The sequence below is a fragment of the Alligator sinensis genome, unplaced genomic scaffold (genome assembly GCF_000455745.1).
Source record: "Alligator sinensis unplaced genomic scaffold, ASM45574v1 scaffold282_2, whole genome shotgun sequence".
In the NCBI taxonomy this organism is placed as follows: domain Eukaryota; kingdom Metazoa; phylum Chordata; order Crocodylia; family Alligatoridae; genus Alligator; species Alligator sinensis.
The window spans coordinates 4,090,696-4,104,563 of record NW_005841879.1 but is presented as its reverse complement, the minus strand read 5'-3'; the positions used below and the strand labels follow the sequence as shown (position 1 = coordinate 4,104,563).

General features: G+C 42.2%; 1 protein-coding gene across 1 annotated transcript in view; it reads left to right on the top strand.

Moving 5' to 3' along the window:
- The window catches only part of RAB11FIP4 (RAB11 family interacting protein 4), a gene marked incomplete at its 5' end in the record, with an annotated part of 204,220 nt that overhangs the window by 59,734 nt on the left and 130,618 nt on the right, over window positions 1-13,868 (top strand). The window contains 2 exons of the mRNA XM_014527976.2: window positions 1,322-1,443; window positions 9,978-10,065. Coding sequence (XP_014383462.2) covers window positions 1,322-1,443; window positions 9,978-10,065 — 210 coding nt within the window. The remainder of the gene's footprint in view (window positions 1-1,321; window positions 1,444-9,977; window positions 10,066-13,868) is intronic.

Here is a 13,868-nt window from a genome sequence, read left to right as displayed (position 1 = left end):
ACCCTGTCCTTTCTGTACAGCCTATAACCCTCAATATGTACCACCCAGTCGTGGGAAGAATCCCACCAGGTTTCAGATAGCCCTACTAAGTCGTAGGTGTTTTCTGCAAGCAGGAGTGCTAGTTCATCCTGCTTGTTTCCCATGCTCCTAGCATTAGTATATAGGCACTTGAGCCCTGTGACTGGTGCCTTTTTTGCCCCCCAGCTCTGATTCCCAAAGGGCCCCTTATTGCTAACCTGCTTATTGCTTACCTGTGCTGTATCGCTGGCCGCCCCATGGATTGCAGGTTCTCGACGTTCTCCTTCTTCAGGCTGGGCTGTCCTTGTGGGTGCCACATGGGTTGGTGGTCCACGGCTTCCCCTGCCCTCATCTTCCCCTCCCCCCCGACGAGCCTAGTTTAAAGCCTGCTGGAGGAGATCCGCCAGCCTAGAAGAGAACACACGCTTACCTTGGGGGACAGGTGAAGCCCATCCCAACTGAGCATGTCCCTCGTTGTGATGTGCGGGTCGTTGTCCAGGAAGCCGAAGCCTGCCTCGAGACACCATTGCTGAAGCCGCCAATTGGTCTCTCTAATGCAGTTCTCGTGCTGTCTTCCGCGTCCGCTCACTGGTAGGACAGAAGAGAATACCACCTGCGCACCGAACTCCCTCAGCACGCTGCCCAGAGCATGGTAGTCCGTCATCAGGTGATCGGGGCTTCTCCTGGCCGCATCATTAGTACCCACGTGGACTAGGACCATGGGGTAGTAATCGGTGGGCTTAATCCTGGCCTGGATTATTCCCGTCACATCCCGAATCTTTGCTCCATTTTTCCTTCATTTTTACAAATAGGTTTCCTAGCAGTGTGGGGGCAAAAATGGCACTAAAATTATCAAAGCTGGCTAAGGTGCTATTGCTTTTCTTTTCTGCTGTGCATCATAGGTAACCTATATTGTCCTGGAGGTACCTAGACAAAGTCTTGCCTTTAACAAATGTATAATACATAAAATGGCACTTACGAAATCTGCCCTTTCAGTATGTGGCCTACTGTCCTTGACCCAGATCCTCAGCTAGGAAAATGTTCCTCCTACCCCTCACTCCACTTCAGTGGCAGAAGTCCTTGTGTTTAAGATACTGAACTGGAAGTCAGGAGAAATGAGTATTCTTCTTGATTGTGCCACAGTTGTGAACTGTGAATAGAGGTGTAAGATGGTTAATCTTTTTGTACTTTGGTTTTTCCAATTGTAAAGTTGGGATGGATGATGATGGTTATGGGGAGTTTTGCAATGCATCTTCAGCATTTTTAGACTGACCCTGACTGATTTCTAAAAACTTATCCACAGGTGGAAGATCCTGTAGGATAGCAGCCTTCTTATTTCTCCATCCGTTCCCATGGCAGATCCAGACGCTGAGCAGTAAAACTAATGAGTTCCATGAATCTTTGACTTTTGTCCTGAGTTTGGAGGTAGGAATGGCTCCAAGACATTTGCTTAATGACTCCCAAAAATCAATATCACGGGGGGTTTTAATAAGGAATTTTCTCTGCTCTTTGATGCTTTTAATGTCATGTCCCTGCAATGGGCTGGAGTGAGTGTCACAACTCAGAGTTGCAGGAGGAGAGGGAAAGCTTTCAGCAGCTGATTACAGCTGAGGCCAGCACAGTCTGTTCGCTCCAGTCATGCATAAACAGCTTGCCTCACCCCCTTCCTTAACAGAACTGAAAGGCTTCTGCTTTTTTAGATTATAGCATAACACTGTGTCCAAGAAGCCTGCATCACAGGGAACAAAAAGGACTCAATGTCACAAAGTCTGTTAGGTCTTTAACCTTTTCCAAGGTAATAAATAATCATTGTCATCTCAACAGCATTTGCCATTACACAAAGACTGATTAATTGCTGGTAGTGTACTCCTCGGAGTATGAGGAGGATAGGACACTATTTATCTACAAAGCAAGGCGGAGGAATAGTTGCAATCTAGACAGCTGGGAGGATTTAGGCTACCTTTAATAGCAGTTCATTTTGATGGTAACAGCTACACATTCAGCTTATCCCAGTAGCCCCTTCGTTTTCCATGTGGAATTAATTGGAATTAACTCTGCTAGTTGGGGTGGGGGGGGGAAAGGAAAGGGGGGAAAAAAGGAAACATAATCTGCACGAGGAGCCTTCCCATCTCAAGCATCCATTATTATTCTCATGAGTCGCAGCTCTCAAAATATTAGCTTTGGCAGGTTAGACAGGCTGCTAGTTTGATGTTTGCATTCTGGCTCTTTAGGAGGCAGTGCTGTGGGGTCCAAATCGAAGCAGTTCATGGAAGTTGGCAGAGTTGCCCTGGATTTATCCCATTATAACTAAGAGCTGAGTTTTGGCACCTGGAAGTCACATTCCTCTACTAGGCAGGCAAGGTTCTTTGGGTAGATGTGATATCTTTTGCAAGCTTTCAGGCACAAACACCCTTCATCAGGCGTAGGGAGACTTTGCTGGTGTTTTTTGTTCTCCAAGAGAGAAAAGAAGCCAATTTACAACAAGCATTTCTGAAAATGCAAATGAGTTGAAATTAGGAAGACAATGAGTAGAGATTGCTGGGGTTATTGTGTTCTCCAAGGTAGAACCCATTGACAATCTCTACCCATTGTCTTCCTAATTTCAACTCATTTGCATTTTCAGAAATGCTTGTTGTAAATTGGCTTCTTTTCTCTCTTGGAGACCAAAAAACACCAGCAGAGTCTCCCTATGCCTGATGAAGGGTGTTTGTGCCCAAAAGCTTGCAAAAGATATCACATCTACCCAAAGAACCTATGTCCTTAGACCAACACAACTACAACCAACAGCCCTGCGTTCCCCTACCATTGCTCCTTTGAGTACCACCCATCCTTTCTTTTCCAATTTCCATACCTAAATGCATGTGAACTTGCTGTGCCTACCAAGCCACACGAAGCTCAGTAGAGAGAAGGGAAAAAGGAGCTTTGTAAACCAGGCTCCAGTGGGCATTTTCCTCCATATGAGGAACTCTGCCTATATTGTCAAACCAACCGTTTTCAATTACAGTTAGTTGCTAGTGAAGGCAGGGGGGATCTGCAGTGATGCAAAACAACCTTGGAGGAGCATTGCACTGTTTTAAGTTTCTTATGTCCTAATGTTCAGCAATTGAGGAAATCCCATAAAGAACAGATGGGGTTTTACAGGCCAGAGCAGGGAAAAAGTCCCTTCGCATCACAAATGCTCTCTTTTTACATTCAGTTCTGAGCTGGTTTGGTTTGACATCATTAAAATCAGTGGAGTCACAATGGAGTAACATACTGTTGGATCCAAAGTATGCAGCAGACATTTAATGTAGTGGGAACTCTGAAAAGCTGAAGCAGAATGAGTGCCTTTCCACTCAGAAATCTGCTATAAATGCATTCAGGTGTCCAGCTTCAACTCCAGTAGCTCTGCTGACTTGTAGTGATTTACTGCAGCTGAGAGCATGGTGAGTGTAGCTTAAATTTCATCATGTTATTTGTAGCTCCTTGCTTTGACTCATCTACCATTGTATATCTTTATTTTCTACATTACCTCTGACCTCTTGTAAGTTAGAGCTTATATTTAAGTTCACAGATTCTTATTTGTAAGATGAACCTGCAGACAGAGGCAAGTTGCTCGAGTAATTTCATTTCCTGTAAGCTTTGCTTTCTAGTAAATACTAATGCACTGCTTTATTCATTCAGAATCCATACACCTCAGCTTATGCATTTTTATTTGATCTGATTCAGGGATGTAATTTTGTGTGGTCAAGAGACTGGCAGCTAAAACCATTGGAACAGTGGGGAGCTCTCAGGAATAAGCCAGTGTCAGTGAGGGAATACAGTCATATTATTGTGCTGAAGCACAATATTAAATTGTTCAGAAGTGTCTTGGCTGGTTGCAGGAATTTGTAAGTTAAAACCAAGAATGCAGGTTCCTGCCTCTTTGCAAAACACCTGCAAGGAAAGGGAATTTACCTAACTGATGAGCAATTGAAATGGCATTTGCTAACATAGCAGTGATGGAGTGTTGCCATTTGTCAGAGAAGGATAGGCACTGATCTTATAACCTGAAAGACTTATGTCTGCTTAGATATTTCTCCTGTATATAGCAGGTGTCAGATGCGTAGGTAGGATACGCATCATTGTAGAGCCATGGAAGCCTATGGCTTATGCTGATTTACGTCGGCTGATGATTGAGTCATTCATTTTATAGTCCTTTAATAGACAGGAAGCTTTGCATCTGTTGTGAACCTTGATGCTACAAGCCCCTGATGGCTGAGCTGAGTGAGTGTGATTAAACTGATTTAGGTACACCTAAAAACAGGACCTGAAGATGGGATTCATTAGCTTTTTGTAATGTCTTTGACACTCTCTGATACCAGTAAAGTGAGGAATGTTTTTTTTTTTCTTGTTTTGAAGGCAGTTGTATTTAATTGGATTCAGGAAGATTGTTTTCAGCCTGCCTTGTACTTCACACAAGCCATATTGATGTCTTGTTAAAAGAGCTATATTTTGTGAATGGTGTCAGATCCTCAGCTGTTGTGAATTAGGACAGACTTCTCGATTTCCGGTGTTACCAGCACTAGCTGTTTGTTTTTCCTGTAAGGTCTCAGCTTCTGGAGTCATGTTTTGTGAAAAATTCAGCTTTCATTTAAAAAAAAAATGTACATTTATGTATTCCCTCATGTTTGGAAATAAAAGCACAAAGGCATGATCCCTATATGCACAAAGCCCAGAGCCAAATGAAAAAACTCTAGAATGTATTATCATGAAATCTCTCTGATTTTTTTTTTTTTTTTTTTTTTTTTAAGCTACTCTCATGATTTGGGGTGGAGGATCTGATTCCTTGCTGCAGAACACTGTGTTGGAAAATCAGACTTCCCCGGTGCTCTGAATTTCTACCACCTGTGATAGTCTGGCCTAGGCTATATATAAATGGATCTGAGAAGTGGCATGTGCTTTGGTACAGCTGATATGAGCAGCATGGTAAGGAAGTCCAAGATGCTTCTTGCCATCATAGGTGGAGAGAAAAGAGTGAAATTTTAAAAGCATCCAAATCTCTTTTGAAAATGAGATTTTATGTTTTAAAGTAATTCAGTCCCAAACACTCAAAGATATTTACACACCTCACTCCCACTGAAATCAAAGGCAGTTCAGTATCTAAATAACTTTAAGGAACTAGGCTTTAGGTACTCTTGAAAAGCTTACCTGCAACTATGTCTTTTTGTCACAGAGAATTGTACGGTGAATTCTAGATTGGTTATTGTGTTGTTCTGACTGTATATTCACCTGTTTGTCCTTCATTAGGACCATAAAAAGGCACTTGATTTACATATGGAGTCAAACTAAAGTCAGGCCCCCTACAGTCTTGACTTGTGTGCCTGCAGTATTTTTATGCTTGCAATAAAATCACCAAGTCAGAAATGTTTTCAGTGCAGTTTTTTATTTAAGTCCTATTTTAGTGCATTCGTGTCCATGGTCATTTGATTCTCCTGGGTGGTATTGTAAGGACAATAACATTTGGAGGTCTTGAATGACTACAGTAAGGGGAAGTGGCTGTTTCGTTTCCTAAAGTTGAACCTGAAATTGTTGGGTCAACTTATATGCAGGATCAATTTATAATTGGAACAATATGGGATGTGCTGCTCAGGTATGTTGTGACCCAACATTTTATTTCCTATGCATTTAGATGCATGGTGATTGTGTTCATGCCTGTACCAGGCTGTATTCAGGACAGTAAAATTGATCTAAAAGTACCTGGTAAAGGAGGCTGCATGCTTGCTGCTTGCCTTTCTCGTGCCCCCCCCACCCCCCTTCTCTGCTTTCACATATAACAATATTACTGTATTTATCATGCCTCAAAAGGAGGAGGCATTTTGACGCTGTAAAATATGTTGGACAGGGGACATAGCATTCCCGCGCATCAGGGAGCTTCATGCCATTTGGCAATAAACCTGATCTGATTTACGTTAGCCCAGTGCACATGGCTTCCTTCGACTGCCTCATCTATGACAAGCCTGTTAGAAGAGGGATGTGCACACAGTGCCAGTTACAGCAGACAGATGCGTCTCCAGCCTGACGTTCTGTAGCCATAGGAGTCTGAACAAAATATGGCTTCTCTTTTATGGTGTTGTTCACAGATTCTGCTTGATCTCTGGGTGAATTCGTGTATGCCGAGAGCTGTATTTCACGCAGGTTTGGTACGTGAGCTGAATGCACAAATTCAGACGTTTTGCCCCTCCTACTCCCCCCTCTATAACAAGTACAGTGTGGACCAGCAGCACAAGATGTGGTTATGATTTGCATGAATGTGTAATCTGAGTAGGCAGCTTATGTTCAGCAGTTCGGCGGGAGGGGGGGAAGGAAAGGCGGTCCCACAGCCCTTTGAATGCAAAATGTGAATCGTGTCTTCTGATGATCCAGAATAAAACATGTGCCTGGAGATTCCAGGTGGGAACCGATGCTGCCCAAAATCTGTATCTAAGCAGAGATCAAAGAGGCACATTGGGGGGGCTTCCTGTTGCTCCCCTCTGGGCTAAAATTAAATTAGTCAAGCTGAGATTTGGAGGAAAAGTAGTTTTTCACCTCGCTCTCCTGCCATCCCACACAGAACTGATGATTTGCTGTTTCATCAGCAGTGGTACCAAGCCTCATCACTTGCTAGAATGAGCGATGGGAACACAGAGAAATTAGGTCACCAGGAAAGTTTTACCTCTAGTTACTTTAGGTTTGCCTGAAGCTTCTTATTGGGCTTTGTTTCAAATGAACAGTCATTTGACTACATCGCAGTCTTATTGATCTGCATTTCATGTCTTTGTGTTGTTTTTCTTTCTGAATAACGACACTTGTGTAGGTATATTGTAGTGTTGTTCTTCTCTAGAATTTGAGGTGTATATATTATCCCCTTCTTACAGCTATAGTGACTGAGGTGCAGAGAGGTTAAGTGAGCTGTACAAGGTCTTATAAATAAGTCAGCCACAGAGCTGGGGGTAGAACCCAAGTCTCTGGAGTCCTAGAGAATAGATGCACCCTTAAATCATTTTAAAAGGGTGGGGAGCATGCATAAGGTGTTCTGATCTATTTTTTATGTCTGTCCTGATATGTGTGCTACACCTGGGTAACTTTCAACTTAAACAAAATAGGTGTGGGTCCATTTATGCTGGTATAAGAGTGAGCAGACATAACAGTTGTATTGCTATTACATTATCTAACTTATGTCCATATACCCTGTTGCTGCTCTATCTTCTACATAACATTGCTGTTGCTCTTCCATAAAACCTTTCTTTATTTGAAGATTCGGAGCACCGCATGTACATCAGTATGTTAATACTCACACTGTGCCTTTGAGAGAGGAGATAATTATTGCCCCATTTTACAATGGGAAAATTGAAGCATAAAAAGGTTACACAGTGAATCACACACAAAGGTCACAGTCTGTGACTCCTAGACACTCAACGCCTGCTATAACCACGAAAACTATTCTGCTTCCCATGATGTCAAATAGGCGTGTGTATTAAATTCCTCTAACACAGTGGTTCTCAACCTTTTGCACCAGGACCCATTTGTAAACATTAATGGCCAGCCCCAGCCCCCAGGTGTGTGGAGCCTGGTGGGGGGGCACCCCCAAATAGTCCCTTGCAGGCTGGACCTCTGCCAGCCTGCGAGGGAAAAGCCAGTTTCCTAGTTTTTTCTCCTTTAAAGGATAATCCATTTTTAAAGTTTGCTTGTGACCCTTTCATATATTCTTGCAACTGACTTTTGGGTTGTAACCCATGGGTTGAGAAATGCTGCTGTAAGAAACTCGCTCTGGGTGAAACCTGTTGTGTGCTGTCCATGGTTCTGGCTGGCTGCTGTATTCTGCTGTCAGATTGACAGTACTCGCTGGCATATCTCTGAAGGTTTTCATGATAAGAGAGTTTTGTAAGATTTCTACTTTTACTTGTTCCTGATGAAAATGCATTTTACAACTCCTTCTCAGATGCACAAGGGGAGTGGCAGGTGATTTTGTTAAAAATAAAACAGATGGTAAGGAGAGAGAGAGTTTCACTGAAGTTCAGAATTTTCCATTCTCCCCCTGCCATTCTGCACCCTGCATTTTTTACACTGCAGAGAGATGCTTATGGGCAAGCAATCAGTCTTCCAAATTCAGTCATGGTTGGTCCGCTTGCCTAGTAGTTACCTTACCCATGTTACCTATTGGGTGCACAGGATAGATACTGTTATGCAGTGATAGACAGGGTGTGCATCACTGTAGCATTTTAGATGGGCCTCTTTTCCCCTTTCCTGGGTTCTATTCATTGTCCAGCTACTAATTTACAGTATTACTGGAGACAAGTCACTTGATACCCCTGTGCTTCCTTTTCCCACGTGCAGAATAAAGATAATGTTTTCTTAAGCACTGTGAAATTGGGAAGTGGATCAACATTTGATAGAGAACACACACCAGTTATAAATAGTTGTGTGTGTTGTCAGATGTGTAATGGCAGACAAAAGACATGTTTATATACTTAATAACATGAACGGATTTTTTAAATTCAATTAACTGGGGATGCCTGCCTTGTATAGAGATGATAGGCTGAACAGCTTTCACGCAGCTGTCATTAATACATTGTTCTTAATGAAATCTGTCTAAAACAACACCAACCCATTCATCTGCCTGCTGTTTAGTGCAGTCTATCCATCCAGCGTATTTAACACCACTCAAGGTACTACCCAGTGTCCCGATTCAGCAAAGCCCTTAAATACCTGCTTAATACACAGCTGTGGGTGCTTAATTGTTTTGCTAGATAGCACTGAGGTGCTGCTCTGTGCGGCATCATTGAGTCTTCAGGCTATTCAGAGATGCACGTTCCATGGGAAGATGGAAGACTGAACCCGGGGGAACAACCCATCGCATTGTTGCCTCCTGCTTTCCTCATCGTCTTCATTAGGCCCAGATTTCATTGTTCTAAATGAGGTCGCGTCAGAGGGACACGTGGCATTGTTACATGGCACGTAGATGGAAAAATAACTGCAGAGAAGGAAGTTCCAGACATTAATGCAGCTGGATGGCCTTTTCTAGCATGTTAAGAAACCAGAAAATTGAAAAACTGGGTCACTAGCATTCATTTGCTGCACATATTTCTGGCTGGGTTTTTGTTGCTGTTCAAACGGACACATTTGAGCTTACGTTTGTACCACCCTATATTCCTGCCCTCGTGCCTTCCACAGGCTTTATTACAGCAGTGCCTCGAGCCCCTAATTCAGAGCAAGGCTCCACTCTGCTGGCACTGTACATACAAACAGTAGGAGACAATCCATGCCTGTTATATAGATCAAGATAGGGGGAGAAGGGAAAATAGCCACAGAGGAGTGATGCGACTTCCCCAAGTTCACTCAGCAGGGTAGTTGCAGGGGTAGAAATAAAGCCCAGGTCTCCCCAGTCCCTGCCTCACTGAACTCTCCTACTTCCATCTTCAGCCTCTCTCATCATCAGCTTGCTTCTTTGATGTCCTTTTCCTACTCTTAGTTTTGTGCCTTCTTTCATGCCAGCTCCTTGACACAGAGCCATTTCCCATTTAGCGAGTTCCCTCCCTCTTTTTCCTCAAATCCCCCTGAAAAATCTTTCAAGTTTTCCTTGATGTGAAATACCTCCCTCATTTTAAATGCACATGCACTTTGCTATACCTACTGTGATCTCATTTATGGAGTGTAATAACTTATATCAGACTTGTTAAACCATGAACTAAGATTATAGAAAATGGTACAGTACCAAGCAAAATTAAGCTCATGTCATGTTAAGCTTCTTGCTCCTTTAATGTTCTCATGCCTTTCAGATAGTCTCTCCTACATTTGATGCCATAGGAAATTACACAGTTCTGGCTACATGTATATGTATTTTTACCCAATATTTATATTTCAAATGTGTGCTGCAGATATGTTTCAAACTGGTTATTTCTGAGACACTGACTGACATAAAAATCTGAATCCTACAATAAACATTTATTATTCTGTTTTAGGTGGAAAAACTGGCTAAATACTTGGACCCAAATGACCTGGGGAGAATCAACTTTAAGGATTTCTGCCATGGTGTTTTTGCTATTAAAGGTAAGTGTGTCTGTAATAAGATAATCACTTTTAACCCCAGCATGCCTGTGAGGCATCAGTAGATAGGCTACTGAACAGTGAACATGTTGGTAAGCTGTAGCATGTTCTTCTGACTAATGTAGCCCAGGGAATCAGGGTCCCACCCTGCAAGGTCTTACGCATATGTTTAACTTGAAACCCAGGAGCAGTTGCATTGAAGTCAGTGGGACTGCTTACATACTTCTTAAGTACATGAATAGTACCTGGGAAGTTCTGGGCCTTAATTCTTTAAACCATGACAGGACGTGGTGACAGGCGAAGAGATCCTGGTATGAGCATGGATGCATTCAGAAATACCAACCTTGGAGTATACCTGAGAAGACTTGGGTTAAGGTCATAAGGAATTTTCCATATAGGCAGGTAGGCCAGTGGTTCTCAACTTTTTTTACTCTTAAGATGCCCCTGGTCTGACTTAAGGCACCCTTCAATAACTTTTGTGAATTGAGTGGCACCCCATTTCAAAAACACTTAACTTACTACGGTGCTTACCTCCTTGCAGAGGGGCTAGGTAGTGGGGGCAGGGGAGCATCCAGGTAGGGAGAGCCTGAGCCTGCCCTTACCTGCTTATCTCCCCACAGTTCCCGTGGCACCCTGGTTGGGGAATCGTTGACATAGGCTAACTGCACCCTGGCTCTGAAGTCCAAGGTTTTACATTAGAAACATTTAATATCAGCACATATTCATGCCACACATCTTGAATTTGAAGAAACTCTGTGGATTGGTCTGAACACCACCCAGACTGATATAAAATTTCATGGACAACTATTCAACCCTTTCATATGGCTCTGGGCATTTTAAACTGCCTCCCCAGTGATTTGCTGCATGGGAAACCATGTGTGGCTCAGAGAGAAGATAAACGGGCAATGGCACTTTCCTAGCACTATACTAAGCAGGTAGATGGAAGGAGGGCTGGGCTGAATTTTGGATGTGTGTTTCATACTGGAGTATTTGTATGAGAACTGTCATTCATCATGAGTAAAAGTGAGTAATCCAGTGCTCAGAGTAAGCCCATTACTACAAGCCAGCTGTTTTTTCTGAGCAAAGAAAAAAAGAAGGATTTTTTAAACAAAAATCTTTTTGACAAAATTTGGCTTGTCTAGGAGTTCAAAAAACATGCAAGAAGGGAGAAGCCCTGGTTTGCATCAGTGTTGCATTTCTCTTGAATATAAACAAAGAGCGATGTGAATTGGTGTTGAAACCCTCCATTTCTGTGGGTGTCCCAGCATTGTGGGATGGCTGCTGCTGTGCTGGGCTCCTTGCAATTTGGTGGATCAGTGCTGAGCCAAGTAGAGCAGCCTAAAATGCTGATGAATTTTAGCATGCAAATGGGGGGAGCCAGTTGGTAGAGAGGAAAAGTCCGTCTTCCTGAACTATTCCCTTTCACATATAGGTGTCAGGGATCACCACAAGTCTTTGTTTTGTTGTCTGGTTGGGCCTTTTTATTATTCCTATGAGGTATTTGAGCAATACAAATTTTCCAGCCAGGTTTGCAGTGAGGATCACACCTTCATTAAGGGCCAGCAGTACAAAATGTCATTGTTAAACATTGCTTTTGTTTTATCTCATCGGTTCTTCTCTGAAGACATATGGTACCTTGCACTCGCCGCTGTAGCTGCTGCCTTTCATCTGAATAATAAGGAAACTCCACTGACAGCAGAGTGGTTGTGCTAAGCACAGTCATTCTGTGTGGAGTTGACGAGAGAGGTCATTTCCTAGCATACCATTCAAAATATTTTTGCATAAAGTGCGATGTGTTCCCTTGACAGTCAGGGGCAAGTCCTCTGTGCATAACACAAGTGTAACATTGATTCCAAAGTCATTTCAATAGTGAGCCCGTGTAGTCGATCAAGGGCTGGGTAACCTGAGTACTGCAGAAGTATCACCCCTGTTTCCAGTAACGGTGACGATTACTCAGCCATCTAAATAACTCTGAAATAAAAACTGGAATCTAATCCTTTGCTAGATTAATTTATCTTATCATGTGAACTCCCTTCACTTCCTCTGTATTCTTTTTAATAGTACCTTTTATTATTGAACCCTCATTCATTTTCTATCGGTGGATCTAAAAGCACTCTCCAGCGGAGGTCAGTATCATGGTTCCCATTTTACAGATAGGGCAACTGAAGCACAGCTTGCTCAAGATTTTTTAGCAGGGCAATGGCAGAGTTGGCAATAGAGCTCGAGTCCCCTTAGTTCCAGTTTAGCACTGTACCCGGGAAGAGACACTGCCTCGCAATGAACAGGTTTCCTCTGCAGGTCATGCCATGGATTTCAGAAGGGCAGACTGTGGAGAAGGGTAGGATCCAAATTTAGTGAGTGTGTGGGAGTCTGACACTGTGGCTGTAGTAAAAACACAAGACCTTATCTTAGAAAGATTTCCACTTGATTTTACAGGTGGTAGAAACTGAAGTCAGCAGGACTGTTACTGTCCCTGCAGTTAAGTTTGAGAATAAATCTTGGCAGGATTGAAGTCTTATAAAAAAAATAGCCTCGTTAGAGCTGTGTTCGGCCAGCTACCTCTCCGTACAAATACAGATCGGTTGTAGGAAATGCTGTTCTGCAAAAATCAGCCTTATGTCATTTGATCTTAGTCTATCTGTGTGTGTTTATGGGATGTGACTGCATTATGTTTACTTCCTTTTATATTATGGCTGCTGTTTATGTTCACTTATATCAGCATAATTCTGACAGTAAGACCAGTGGGTTAACATTTTGCTTTGCACACACCTTGGCAGTGGTGAGAAGTGATGCTGCTTCTGCATTCACAGCAGTTTTTGCTTTTATCAGTATTAATTCATGGCAAAAAAAGCATTGGATTAAAAAAAAAATAATTGGAAACAAATACCTCTTAATGATTCATGTGCAGGATGAGGTGTTAGGACATTTGATTTCTAGTCCCAAATTCTCCTGCAGACCTGTTCTTAGGCCCACAGCAAGAACCTAATTATATATCATACTGATATCTCTCTACACATCCACACACACATTTTATATATAAAACCAAAGAATTCCAGCAGTACCTCAGATCCAGTTAGTAATAACTTAAGTGCTGTGAGATTTGTATTAAGGATGTAGAAATGTAAGAGCTGTTTAAAATGTTGAAATAGATGCAATTTTTTAAAGACACCCCATTAGGTATATGTACAGTATCATGGGGTGTCATACATATATACATGTTTTTTTGTTTTATTTTATTTTTACTGCAGTACTTAATAAAAAAAAACTAGATTAATCTTTTGCCTCACCCTAGGAAGGTTTTATTGGTCTTTAGCTAGCAGACACATTTTTTGTTAAAATGAATTGCTCTTATTAAAGTTGAGAAAATGTATACCCACCTTCCAAAACGGAACGGCTCTGCCATGTTATTCTCTCTCATTTTTCAGTGGTGTAATACATCCCAAGAATAGCAGCAGTCTCATTATCAAACAAAAGCAACCCATCTAGGTGGCAACAGATTATAAATATGGCCCTTTGACACCTGTACGTAGTCCAGTTGTATGGAGCAATCAGATAAATACACTGCAATGAGATCCTACCATAAATCCAGAGGTTTTGCCATAATTGGGCCTGAATCTACGTTATGCTTATCACTTGAAGCTCCATGCTTACATTCAAAATTTACTGCCCTAATGCCTTGCCATATGTCTTATTTATGAGACTTCAAATTAAATGGTTTCATCACAGAGCTGAGTTCTCATGGAGGTTTCCCTGGATAGTGTGTGATGAAGAATGCCTTTCAGGCTAACAAAAGCAAGATACATTTG